This window comes from Protobothrops mucrosquamatus, unplaced genomic scaffold, assembly GCF_001527695.2.
Source record: "Protobothrops mucrosquamatus isolate PMUCROS unplaced genomic scaffold, P.Mucros_1.0 scaffold2412, whole genome shotgun sequence".
In the NCBI taxonomy this organism is placed as follows: Eukaryota; Metazoa; Chordata; class Lepidosauria; order Squamata; family Viperidae; genus Protobothrops; species Protobothrops mucrosquamatus.
The window spans coordinates 114347-126201 of NW_015388484.1; the positions used below are offsets into that span (position 1 = coordinate 114347).

At 49.7% G+C, this 11855-nt stretch overlaps 1 protein-coding gene across 1 annotated transcript in view; it reads right to left on the reverse strand.

Annotated features, from left to right (window-relative positions):
* The window catches only part of NCOR2 (nuclear receptor corepressor 2), a gene marked incomplete at its 3' end in the record, with an annotated part of 161543 nt that overhangs the window by 113088 nt on the left and 36600 nt on the right, over positions 1-11855 (reverse strand). The window contains exons 7-12 of the mRNA XM_029285880.1: positions 8621-8687; positions 5190-5362; positions 3811-3904; positions 2011-2189; positions 647-701; positions 110-208 (exon numbers count right to left, since the gene is read on the reverse strand). Coding sequence (XP_029141713.1) covers positions 110-208; positions 647-701; positions 2011-2189; positions 3811-3904; positions 5190-5362; positions 8621-8687 — 667 coding nt within the window. The remainder of the gene's footprint in view (positions 1-109; positions 209-646; positions 702-2010; positions 2190-3810; positions 3905-5189; positions 5363-8620; positions 8688-11855) is intronic.

The window sequence follows — 11855 nt, forward strand, 5'->3', positions numbered from 1 at the left end:
TCAAAGGAAAGTTTGGGGCACCACTGATGAGAAGTTCTCATAGACCAAGGTGGAGAAGACAAAGAACCAGAGGCCTTCAGACTTAGAAGATCTCACAGGGTTTCCTTACCTGGTTCTTTCCTCGCCTGCGGTAATTCCTTCTCACCAGGTTCTTGTAGTTCTCGTTCTTCTTGGTCAAATAGTAGTATAGGACACAATCCGCCACTGTCTAGAAAAAGAAAACACACGCACACATGTAGATGATACTTGATAACAGAGGTGTGGGAGGGAAGCACACTTTGGATAACACAATGTGGACCTTCTGATGCCATCGAGGTTGTTTGTTCCTTTTCAAAGCACCACAACCCACAAGAGGACTCGCAAACCAGGATGGGCAACTCTTAGCGGAGGGGGTGAACCACTTTCCTTGGAAATAGCTGTCCCAGGCCAGGTTTCTGGTTTTATACTGGACGTTGGGAACAAATGCCCCCTTGAGTTGGCAGGCTGAGTTAGTCTGAATAAACCGAATTTGGGAAGGCAACCAAGAAGCTCCAACAGCTTCTTCACAGAAGGTCCGAGAGATTCCTTCACAAGAAAGAATCAAGTGGAAAAAAGCTTGCTTTGATAAAAGGCAATCATGGGAAAGGATTCAAAGAAACCCACTTACTTTCCTGTCCAGGAAGGAGGCGATCAGGCCGAAATTCTTTGGATGTTGCATGAACCTGGAAGCAGAAGACCCAAAGGAATGATTAAGAAAATAACCGTGAAGATGTTTGGTTGGGGAAACCAACTTTGCTTCTTTCTAAATAACCATCAGAAGCAAGAGCTGGGCTGGAACAGTACCCAGCAGAGAAGGGGGTGGGTGGGGTGTCCTACAGATCCTCTGTGCAGATAATTCTTGATGTAGGACCATACCGGAACCCAGAATTTCCATTGTTAATGATGGTTGTTAACTTGAGTCATCCATATAACTGGAGCCAATTTTACAACTCTTTTGCGGTTGTTGCAAGGGAAAACCGTGGTGACTTAATAAAAGGGGGGTCCTTAAGTCAATCCAGGTATTTCTATGGCTGATTTGAGGGGGGGGGGGTCAGAAACCAGCAGAAAAAGGCAGAAACTGGCAAAAACGGTGGTCAGGTGACCATGGAATGTTGCCAGCAGTCATCAGGGTTGCCAAGCCCACCAAATGCAGTCATGTGATCATGTGGGGAGCTGTTGGAACTCCAGAACTGGGTCCTAAAGTAGCTTTTAGGAGGTCCATTGTAACTTCCACCAGTTGCTAAGAGGACTACAGATACTTTGAGCTATGCTTCCCCAAATCTCTCGCCACGGGCCACGCAAGTTGGGAATGAAGAGAGTTAGTGTTGTGATTCCTCGCCAGCCGGTGGACCTGGCAGCGGAGTCTGAGGAATCAGAGGAGGAGGAAGAGGAGAGGCCTGGGATGACATCAGAGTCAGAGGAAGGCTATGAGGAGCTCCAAGACTTACAGTCGGACGAGGATCCTGGCCCCTCTATTCCCGCTCAGGCTGAGACACAGCTGTACTGGGAGCCAGATTTGGACAGTGATGAAGAACAGCTGGGACAAATCCCGGATGCACGAATGCGCAGGCAAGGGAAGCGAGTAGGACAGAGAAATTCAATGGGGCGGCTCCAAAGGCAAAGGAGAAGGCATTAGGAAGCCATGCCTTGGCTGAATTATAAAAGGGAAGGTTTGGGAGGTGCTGGTTGCCAAAGGCAACCATTCGGGTTGAGGATCGAGTTTCTGTGGACTGTGTTTGTTTGTCTTGGACATTGACTCAGGTCTGTGAGAATAAAAGGGGTTGTTTTTTTCTTGCGGTTCCTGCCTGTTTCTTGGAAGAGAGGTTCCTCCTTATGAGCATAACAAGGACCCGCGTAGGCTGGGACAGAACAGTTAAGACTTCCAAACCAGGAAGGGACATGAGGTTGTCCACAGATGTTCCCCACTCCTCAAAGACCTCCCCCTCTTAGCCTGCACCCTCAAGGACAAGCGAGGCACTGCTCTCCACTCACTTCTCTCGGAAGGTCTCTTTCTCCTGCTCACTCCACATATTCATCACCTGCCGGTCCTTGTAGACCTTCATGGGGTCGTCCATCAGGCCGTTCATGTTGATGAACTTGATGCGTTGCTGTTCAGCGTCGTAAAGCATCGGGGGAATGACGGCCAGCTGGCGCATCTGTTTCTCCAGATTCTGATAGGGAAGAGAGANAGGGAAGAGAGAAAAAAGAGGACCTCAGGAGGAAGCAGAAGATTTTGGGGGGGGGGGGGACAGTCCCGAGACCTTGACAAGAGGACCAACCTGGAAATAAGAATAGAATAGAGTAGAACAGAATTCTTTTATTGGCCAAGTGTGGTTGGACACACAAGGAATAAGGTCTCTGGGATTGCGAGAAGATGGACTTTGGTCCATCTGTGGTTAAGTCTCATCCCACCTTTTGAGTAATTACTGTCGTGAATTTCCTTGGAACCCCAAAACACAGCCAGAGAGTTTAAGCTCAGCTTTAAAAAATTTGGGGTTCATTTCATAAACCCGTGGGTCTTGCTGGGACCGATGGAAATGAAGGATGAACTATGGTGAATTTTGGTTAATGTTAGTTTCATTGAGTACCTTACAGAAATGCTGGAAAGCCAATAAATGACTCCCATGGCGTCTATGTGGAACCTCCATGGTCAGAAATAGACTATCCCAGAATATGACTTTTCTGGATGGGACCAACAACGGGAGGCCAGCTGCAGTCTTCAGGTCCAGCTTGCGAACTTTTCCAAGAGGCCATTTTAGGAAGTCCAATGCTAGATGAGATGTTTCTTGGACCTGACCCAGCTTCTTTGTTTATGTTAGCTATGTAAGAGTGATGGGAATCTCCAGATACTGAGAAAGTCCACCTCAGAGATCTGAGGACCACGGCAAATAGATGACCAAAGACTTTATTTCCTGCTGGTGGACTTCTTGGAAACATCTGGCTGCCCATGATAGAACCAAGGTGGGTTGGATTTGACAGGCCTTTGGCTTGATCCAGCACAAAGGTGGATTAGGCCAACAACCAATATTGGAACAGCAAACGTTGGAGAACGTAGCTCCATCTGAGTTTTGCCTAGGTTGGGAGAATCAAGCTGCTGGCTTCAGGCCTCCATCTTATAAAAGGCCAACTGGGAAATGAATGGGGAGGTCTCCCCAAAAAATTAAAACAAGAGGGTTGAGGCCCATCAAATGCCTCGGGCTGGTGGTTCCTAATAAGGTCTTCAAAGCAAGAGATAAGAGAGCGCAAAGGGCAAAGCAGGAGAAGCTCTTGGTCCAATCCAGGGGTAGGCAACTTTTGCTCTTTCATGACTCGTGGACTTCAACTCCCAGAATTCCTGAGCCAGCCACGCTAGGGGAAAGGGAGAGGTTTCCAAGCTGAGCCAGGCTGGCTCAGGAATTCTGGGAGTTGAAGTCCACAAGTCATAAAGTGGCCTAGGCCTAGGCCAGAGGTAGACAACCTTGGCTCTTTCATGACTCGTGGACTTCAACTCCCAGAATTCCTGAGCCAGCCACGCTGAGGGGAAAGGGAGAGGTTTCCAAGCTTAGCCAGGCTGGCTCAGGAATTCTGGGAGTTGAAGTCCGTGAGTCATAAAAGAGCCAAGGTTGCCTATACCCCTGGTCCAATCCATCCAGAGACCAGCTCCGGGGCTGAAGTGAATGCAATTTCCCAGCCGCTTGAGCAACCATCTCCCATCTCCGGATCGGTGGTGGCTGCAGCTCTTCCCCAGAGCGAGAGAGGAGAGCTGAGAAGGAGAGGACTTGAAGCCCCGGAGAACTGCTGGCCCAGCCTCACCTCTTGTTCCGAGAGCCCGTCAATAATCTCCGATACCTCGTGTTCGCTGCGGGCTGCCGACATGGAGAACCCGCTGCCTCTCTGTCCTCCCCTGCTGAGAAACGGCAGACAAAAAAATGCTTAGAGAGAGACCTCCTTTTTCTCCTTGCCCATGGCCTCCAACCGCCGGGCCAAGAAAGAGGAAGTAAGATCAATGCTGGGAAAGACAGAGGGTGGAGGGGAAAGTAGACCAGGAGGAGGGCTGTGGGAGCAGGACCCAATGAGCCAAAGGCAGACCTTCTAGTCATTCAGCGGATCTGCCCTACCAAGAAAGATTTACGTGGGCATGTCTTTGCCCGCGTGTTTTGATCATTCCTTAGCACAGTGATGGCAAACCTTTTAGAGACCGGGTGCCCAAACTGCAACCCAAAACCCACTTATTTATCACCGGGTGCCAGGTGGGCGTGGCCCACTGAGTGGGCGTGGCTGTGGTGGTCATGGCAGACTGGGTGGGTGTGGCCAAGGTGGGCATGATCACCTCGATGTTGCTCGTGGGGAGGGACGCCTGTGGGAGCCGGCCAGGCTTGGGGAAGATCCAGGGGGTCTCTGGCAGGTGGGGCGGTAGACAGGAGGCTCGTCCTACGGGGTGAGGCGAGGCAGGATGGGGGTGCCATTGTCACAGGGCAAGGTGAGGCAGGGGCCAGGGCGGCTGCTGCCTGATACCCATCAGCCCCTGCACACAGAGGCCAGCAAGCTCATGGGTGCTGGGATGCATCCGTCCATGTGGGACCTCGGCGAGTTAGCGGGCGGCTGGTTGAAGAGGGACGGTTGCCATCTCCGGGGCATGGCGCGCGTGCCCACAGAGAGGGCTCTGAGTGCCACCTCTGGCACGCGTGCCATGGGTTCACCACCACTGCCTTAGCACAACACGCGTGTTCTGGTGGCCCTCTTGAGAAGCTACACACTCCACAAAACATGACTGGGAAGGGGGTATGCAGATGAAGAAATGAGTGGATGAAGATGGAACTCCAACTCAACTGGAAGCTCAGCTCCAAGGCAAACAAACCAATGAACCTGTGCTTCCAAGACCTACTCCCCTGTGCAATTTATTTGCAGATTCCCCCTCTGGCATTAAAAACTGCAACGTGACAGCAAACATCAGGGAGGGGATTTTGAAATTTTAGGTTGCAGCAGTACGTAAAGTCATTGAGGTGGTTTGCGATGGTCCCAACTTCTCTCTTCAAAGCTCCTGATGGGCAGAAGAGAGGATTGCAAACTGGATCGGGGTGGAGGGCTGGATTTTGGTCCCAGGGATGGACCAAAGGTTTCCTGAAGGGAAGGAGGAAGCCACCTCTGGAACGTACATCTCATGAGGGACCACAAATGGGCCACCCGCTGACCTTTGCATTCGTTCCTGAAGTTCTCTCTGCTTCCTAATCTCGGGGAATTGCTTCTCATAATATTCACGGACTCTGCTCTCTTTGGCTCGGCGCCGGGGGTTATTTTCAATGCGTTCCACCTTCTTCTCCCAGGCTTCCATCAGCTGGTCATACCGCTGGCAGAACTTCTGCTCCTGAAGAGGCAGGGAAAGAGAAGTCATAAAAGGAGGTTTCCAGTGCCCTCAAATCCATTTGGAAACTGTTATCTACTCAACAGGGATTTTCCAAGTCCAATTTACACCTTCTGAAACTCATCCAGGAGACCGTCTAGTGCAGACATGTCAGACACAAGGCCCGGGGGCCGGATGCGGCCCGCGAAGTGGTTTCATGTGGCCCGCGAAGCCATCCTGGAAACAGTGAGGGAACGGCCCCCACTGCCTTGGCCCTGGCCCAGGCCGGCCGGGAGCCAATGTACAATTTTGTGGTGGCCATCTATGCTGAAACACATTCAGTCTTAGCTCCACAAGGCCATCTAGAAACAGTGAGGAACCAGCCCCTGCTGCGTCGGCCCTGCCCCCTGGGTGGATGATGGGGAGATGTCACCCTTTGTGAGGAATGAAGAAATGCACCATGCCTTGGCGCTTGCCCCAGTCCCACCCCCTTCTGCCAGAGACCCTCAGATCTGTCCCACTCCTGCCCAGGCCCCCACAGGCCCCCTTGACGGGAACGATGTAGAGCTGGCCATGCCCACCCAGTAGGCCACACCCATTCCATCCATGCCCACCCAGTAGGATGCACCCACTCTGGCCACACACACCCAGCCCCCCCCCAGGGCAACTGCAATGCTGATGCGGCCCTCAGTGAAATTGAGTTTGACACCCCTGTTTTAGAGACCGAGTGCCCAAACCGCAACCCAAACCCCACTTATTTATTGCAAAGTGCCAGGGCCGCATCAGCATTGTAGTGCCCTCGGGGGAGGGGCAGGGAGGCGCCTCTGAGTGCCACCTCTGGCATGCAAAAACCAGGGGTGCAAAAATGGGCCACCGTGCTGCAGGCACCCTTGACGGGAACTATGTAGAGCTGGCCATGCCCACCCAGTAGGCCACACCCACTCCATCCACGCCCACCCAGTAGGCCACACCCACCCTGGCCATACCTACCCCCCCCCCCGCAGAGGGCAACCGCAATGCTGATGCGGCCCTCAATGAAATTGAGTTTGACACCCCTGGTCTAGTGGAAGAACCACAAACTTTCTCGAGTTCCTTCAACCTGCAACATCACCCGTTGATCCCGGTGAGGGGTGTGAGCACAGCAACGACAGATTGACAACTACGGCGTGTGGCTTGGCACGAACCTAGCCCCACTACGGTTTAATCAATGAAACATGGTTTTAGGGTGGACCCGAGTTCCCTAAGAATCACAATTCTGCACGAACCAGCTAGGATACTTCTCGCTTCCTTTCGCAAGAAGCGAGATTTCCCAGGAAAACTTGGCGTGCAACACGGTGAAGCTATTGGTTTCCCAGTCTTTAAAAAAAAAAAAAACCAAGGCCATTGAAATGCACACAATACAACAAGAGCGCGCACACAAAGGAGAGCCAAGCAGAAAGATCAATATATGGAGCGCTGCCATTCGCTTTACGATTCCTCGGTTCAGGCCCTCGATAAATAAATAAAAGATCTGCAACCCGAAGGGACAGGAAGAGAGATTTTTCAATAAATGTGTCTCCAGAACTCGAGATGTGTCTACCTGGAGATGGAAGCCAAAGGAACACGTGCATTAAGAGAGCAGTGTGGCTGACTAAGAGACAACCCTGCCCTGTAGAGGGATTTAAGAGACCAAAAACAAAGGGCTTGAGAAAGTGCATTCACAGAATACGGAATGACAGAGTTGGAAGGGACCTTGGAGGTCTTCTAGTCCAACCCCCTGCTCAAGAGACCCTATTCCATTTCAGAACAACGGTTGTCCAATCTTTTCTTAAAAGCCTCCAATATTGGAGTACCCACAACTTCTAGTGACAAGCCATTCCACTGAATAACAGAATAACGGAACTGGAAGGGACCTTGGAGGTCTTCTAGTCCAACCCCTGCTCAAGCAGGAGGACCTATACCATCTCAAACAAGTGACTGTCTAATCTCTTCTTCAAAATCTCCAGTGATGGAGCACCCACAATTTCTGAAGGCAAGCTGTTCTACTGGTTAATTGCCCTCAATGTTAGGAAGTTTCTCCTTAATTCCAGGTTGCTTCTCTCTTTGATCAGTTTCCATTCAGTACTTCTTATCCAGAAGACAGAATACAGAATAAAGGAGTTGGAAGGGACCTTGGAGGTCTTCTAGTCCAACCCCCTGCTCAAGTAGAAGACCCTATCCCATTTCAGACAAATGGTTGTCTAATCTCTTCTTAAAAGCCTCCAGTGTTGGTGCACCCACAACTTCTGGAGGCAGGTTGTTCCACTGGTTAATTGCTCTAACTGTCAGGAAATTTCTCCTTAATTCTAGGCCAGGGGAAGGCAACCTTGGCTCTTTCATGACTCGTGGACATCAACTCCCGGAATTCCTGAGCCAGCCATGCTGAGGGGAAAGGGAGAGGTTTCCAAGCTGGCTCAGGAATTCTGGGAGTTGAAGTCCACGAGTCATAAAAGGGCTAAGTTTGAAGACCCCTGATTTAAATATTTAGATATTTTTCCCTCACAGTCACATGATCAAAATTCAGGCATTTGGGCAGGGGTAGGCAACCTTGGCTCTTTTATGACTTGTGGACTTCAACTCCCAGAATTCCCAAGCCAGCCATGCTGAGGGGAAAGGGAGAGATTTCCAAGCTGAGCCATGCTGGCTCAGGAATTCTGGGAGTTGAAGTCCACACATCATGAGGGGGCCATAGTTCCCCCATGCTGGCTCAGGAATTCTGGGAGTTGAAATCCACGAGTCAGAAAGCGGCCTAGGCGTAAACCAGGGGTAGGCAACCGTGGCTCTTTTATGACTCCTGAACTTCAACTCCCAGAATTCCCGAGCCAGCCATGTTGAGGGGAACGGAAGAGGTTTCCAAGCTGAGCCAGGCTGCCTCAGGAATTCTGGGAATTGAAGTCCACGAGTCATAAAGCGGCCTAGGCCTAGGCCAGAGGTAGGCCACCTTGGCTCTTTTTATGACTCGTGGACTTCAACTCCCAGAATTCCCGAGCCAGCCATGCTGAGGAGAAAGGGAGAGGTTTCCAAGCTGAGCCATGCTGGCTCAGGAATTCTGGGAGTTGAAGTCCACCAGTCATAAAAGAGCCAAGGTTGCCTAGCCCTGCACTAGGCGGCTTCTCTCCTTGATTAGTTTCCATCCGTTGCTTCTTGTCCTGCATCTCTGCCTCTGAATAAGATGCTTGCTTGCAGCCTGCCTGCCTCCCGAAGGAGGATAAGCATGCCAAACCCCGTTTTGGGGTTTCACAAAAGGAAGCAAAAACTTCTCACCCACTGTTTACGAGCATGGTTTCTCCTCTTGAAGTATAAAATCAGCTTCTTCCGCATTGCCTGGTTTCTGCAAAAGAGAGAGGATAAGTACGGGTAGATCAAGGGAGAACCATTTTTCCTCCACTCTCTGAATTGCTAGCTCCAGTGAAATGCCAGCAGCAGCAACAGTGGACTCGCATGCCATCAACTCTGGGCCTTTTCTTGGTTTTTCATTTTTGTAATTTATTTTTATTCCAGTGTTATAGTTTTAATCGCAAGGCTGTGAGCGTACCTCCTCCTTCTTCTATTTTTCTGCAACGACGACTCTGCAAGGTGGGTTGGGCTGAGAGGGAAGGATTAGCCCAGAATCATCCAGCTGGCTTTCATGTCTAAAGAGGGTCTAGAACTCACTGTCTCCTGGTGATTGGCCCAAGATCACCCAACCAGCTTTTATGCCTAAGGCGGGACTAGAACTCATTGTCTCCTGGTGTTTGGTCCAAAGTCACCGAGCTGGCTTTCAAGCTTAAGGCAGGACTAGAATTCACTGTTTCCTGGTGATTGGCCCAACGTCATCCAGCTGGCTTTCAAGCTTAAGGCGGGACTAGAACTCACCGCCTCCTGGTGATTGGCCCAACGTCACCCAGCTGGCTTTCAAGCTTAAGGCGGGACTAGAACTCACTGTCTCCTGGTGTTTGGTCCAAAGTCACCGAGCTGGCTTTCAAGCTTAAGGCAGGACTAGAACTCATTGTCTCCTAGTGATTGGCCCAACGTCACCCAGCTGGCTTTCAAGCTTAAGGCGGGACTAGAACTCATCGCCTCCTGGTGATTGGCCCAACGTCACCCAGTTGGCTTTCATGCTTAAGGCAGGACTAGAACTCACTGTCTCCTGGTGTTTGGTCCAAAATCACCCAGCCGGCTTTCACGCTTATGGCAGGACTAGAACTCACCATCTCCTGGTGATTGGCCAAACATCACCCAGTTGGCTTTCAAGCTTAAGGCGGGACTAGAACTCATTGTCTCCTAGTGATTGGCCCAATGTCACCCAGCCAGCTTTCATGCTTAAGGCAGGACTAGAACTCACTGTCTCCTGGTGAGCGACCCAAAGTCACACAGCTAACTATACCAGAATCCACTCCAAGGCTTTTGGGGGATCCCTGATAAACTCTGATTTGGCTCACGACACACTTGGCTGTATTCACACAACCAGTTTAGTTCGGCCACTTCCAATCTTGCAGTTTCATTCACACAACGAGCAAAGTTCTTTTTTGTTGTTGTTTTTTTCCTAGATAACATTGTTTATGGTCCAACGTTAAGGCATGAAAATGGCCAGTTCGGGAAGTAAGTCAAATGGGATGCATGCAAATCCAATTTTACTATTACTTCCTTTGGCAGGAAAAGCAACATCTGTTTGTGATAGAAGAAACCAACCTGCTGTTTGGGCACTCTGGATTGAAAACATCTGCCTCAAACCAGGAGCATCCCATTTGCTCTTTTTTCAAAGGAAATAAAACAAAATAAACCAGCTTCTTGAATCGAGAAGCTGACGCTCATCGGTTCTCAAAAGAAAACGGAGAAGCTGAATTTACGCTTTGGCTGGAAAAAGGGTTCAGCTGTAAAAAAACAAATTTGATTTCTAAGGTAGCATCCAGCTGGTGGTTTTTTTTTCCCAGCACAAAATAGCCCTTAATAACAAACACCAGCAGCCAACTTTACAAATAAAGGTAAAAGTGGACCGAAAAAAACTCACTATTGTGCCGAGATGCAGAACAATAACAGAAAAAAGGTCGTATTGGAATTTGGAGGCCAAATTACTTTCAAAACCTGCTTTGCAGTGGGTAATTTAAAAAGAAAAAAGAAAACCTTCCAGCTCAGAATTAAAACTGATTTTTGCAGATGAATGCCATTCCTGTATAGGCCAACTTCCACGTTTCTAGATCTTATGATGGGATCAAAACACCACCTCCTAAAGCTTAAATCCCTGGAAGGAGGGGATATCTGGGGCCTTTTCAAACTCACAACAAGGATGAATTTTAAATTCAGGAATCGGGAGTTATGCATCCATTTTCTGGGGATGGAGGCAACTGGGAAGGAACAAAACGTCTCTGAACGAACAGCTTCTCTTAATAAGAGCAGCAGAAAGCAATGTTAGCAACTTTAAAATGTGTGGACTTCAACTCCCAGAATTCCCCAGCCAGCATGATGGCTAGAGAATTCTGGGAGTTAAAGTCCACCAGTCTTAAAGCAAGCTGGCTGGGGAATTCTGGGTACTGAAGGCCACCTGTCTTAAAGCAAGCTGGCTGTGGAATTCTGGGAGATGAAGTCCACCATCTTAAAGTTACCATGTCTGAGGAACCCTGATCTCGAAGTTGCCAAGGATCTCCTAAGTCAGGGGTCTTCAAACTTGGCCCTTTTATCACTGGTGGACTGCAACTCCCAGAATTCCGCAGCCAGCATGCTGGCTGAGGAATTCTGGGAGTTGAAGTCCAGAAGTCAGAAAAGGGCCAAGTTTGAAGACCCCTGTTGTAAGTTCATCAGTCTTTAGAAGCTGGGGGGAAAAACAAGGCAGCTAAATCTGACATTTTCTGTGCAATTTTTAGGAGATGAACCCCTTTACATTTGGAAAGTCAGCAAAACATTCGGGGAGGGTTGCTAGGCGCCGGGAACCCCACCGTCTGCTTTGCCTCCCCTCCCAAAACATCTTCTGGATTCTCTTTCATCTCTCCCTCTCTTTTTTCAAACCCTGCAGCTCCCTCTGCAAATGTTCTGGGAATGGCCAGTAAGAAACCTCAAGCGTGCCGGGCTTTTTTATCCACGTAAATGTGCAAAGACATAGGAAGCCGTTTGTAGAGAGGTTAAACTGGGTCAGCTCCTGCAGGCATCACGTGCCTGGATCCCAGGGGCAGAGCTGAGGCAAACACAGGTTGGCTGCTGCAGCTGAGAAACTAGAGAGAAAACACACACACACACACTTGGAGAAGAAGGAGGCACACACCGTGTTTGCAAGCAGCCCTTGGGGAAAACCAGGCAGAGAACTGGCCAGGTTTCCTGGCAGCAAAGATCTAACAGGGGATGCCAGCCCAGGAGAAGGAAAATTAGAAGCTTTAAAGCCACAAAATGGGGGAGAGGAGGGGGGTTACAAATCTCAAGTTCCTATCCAAGGAATACATGTCTGATGATAGATAGATAGATAGATAGATAGATAGATAGATAGATAGATAGATAGATAGATAGATAGATAGATAGATAGATAGATAGA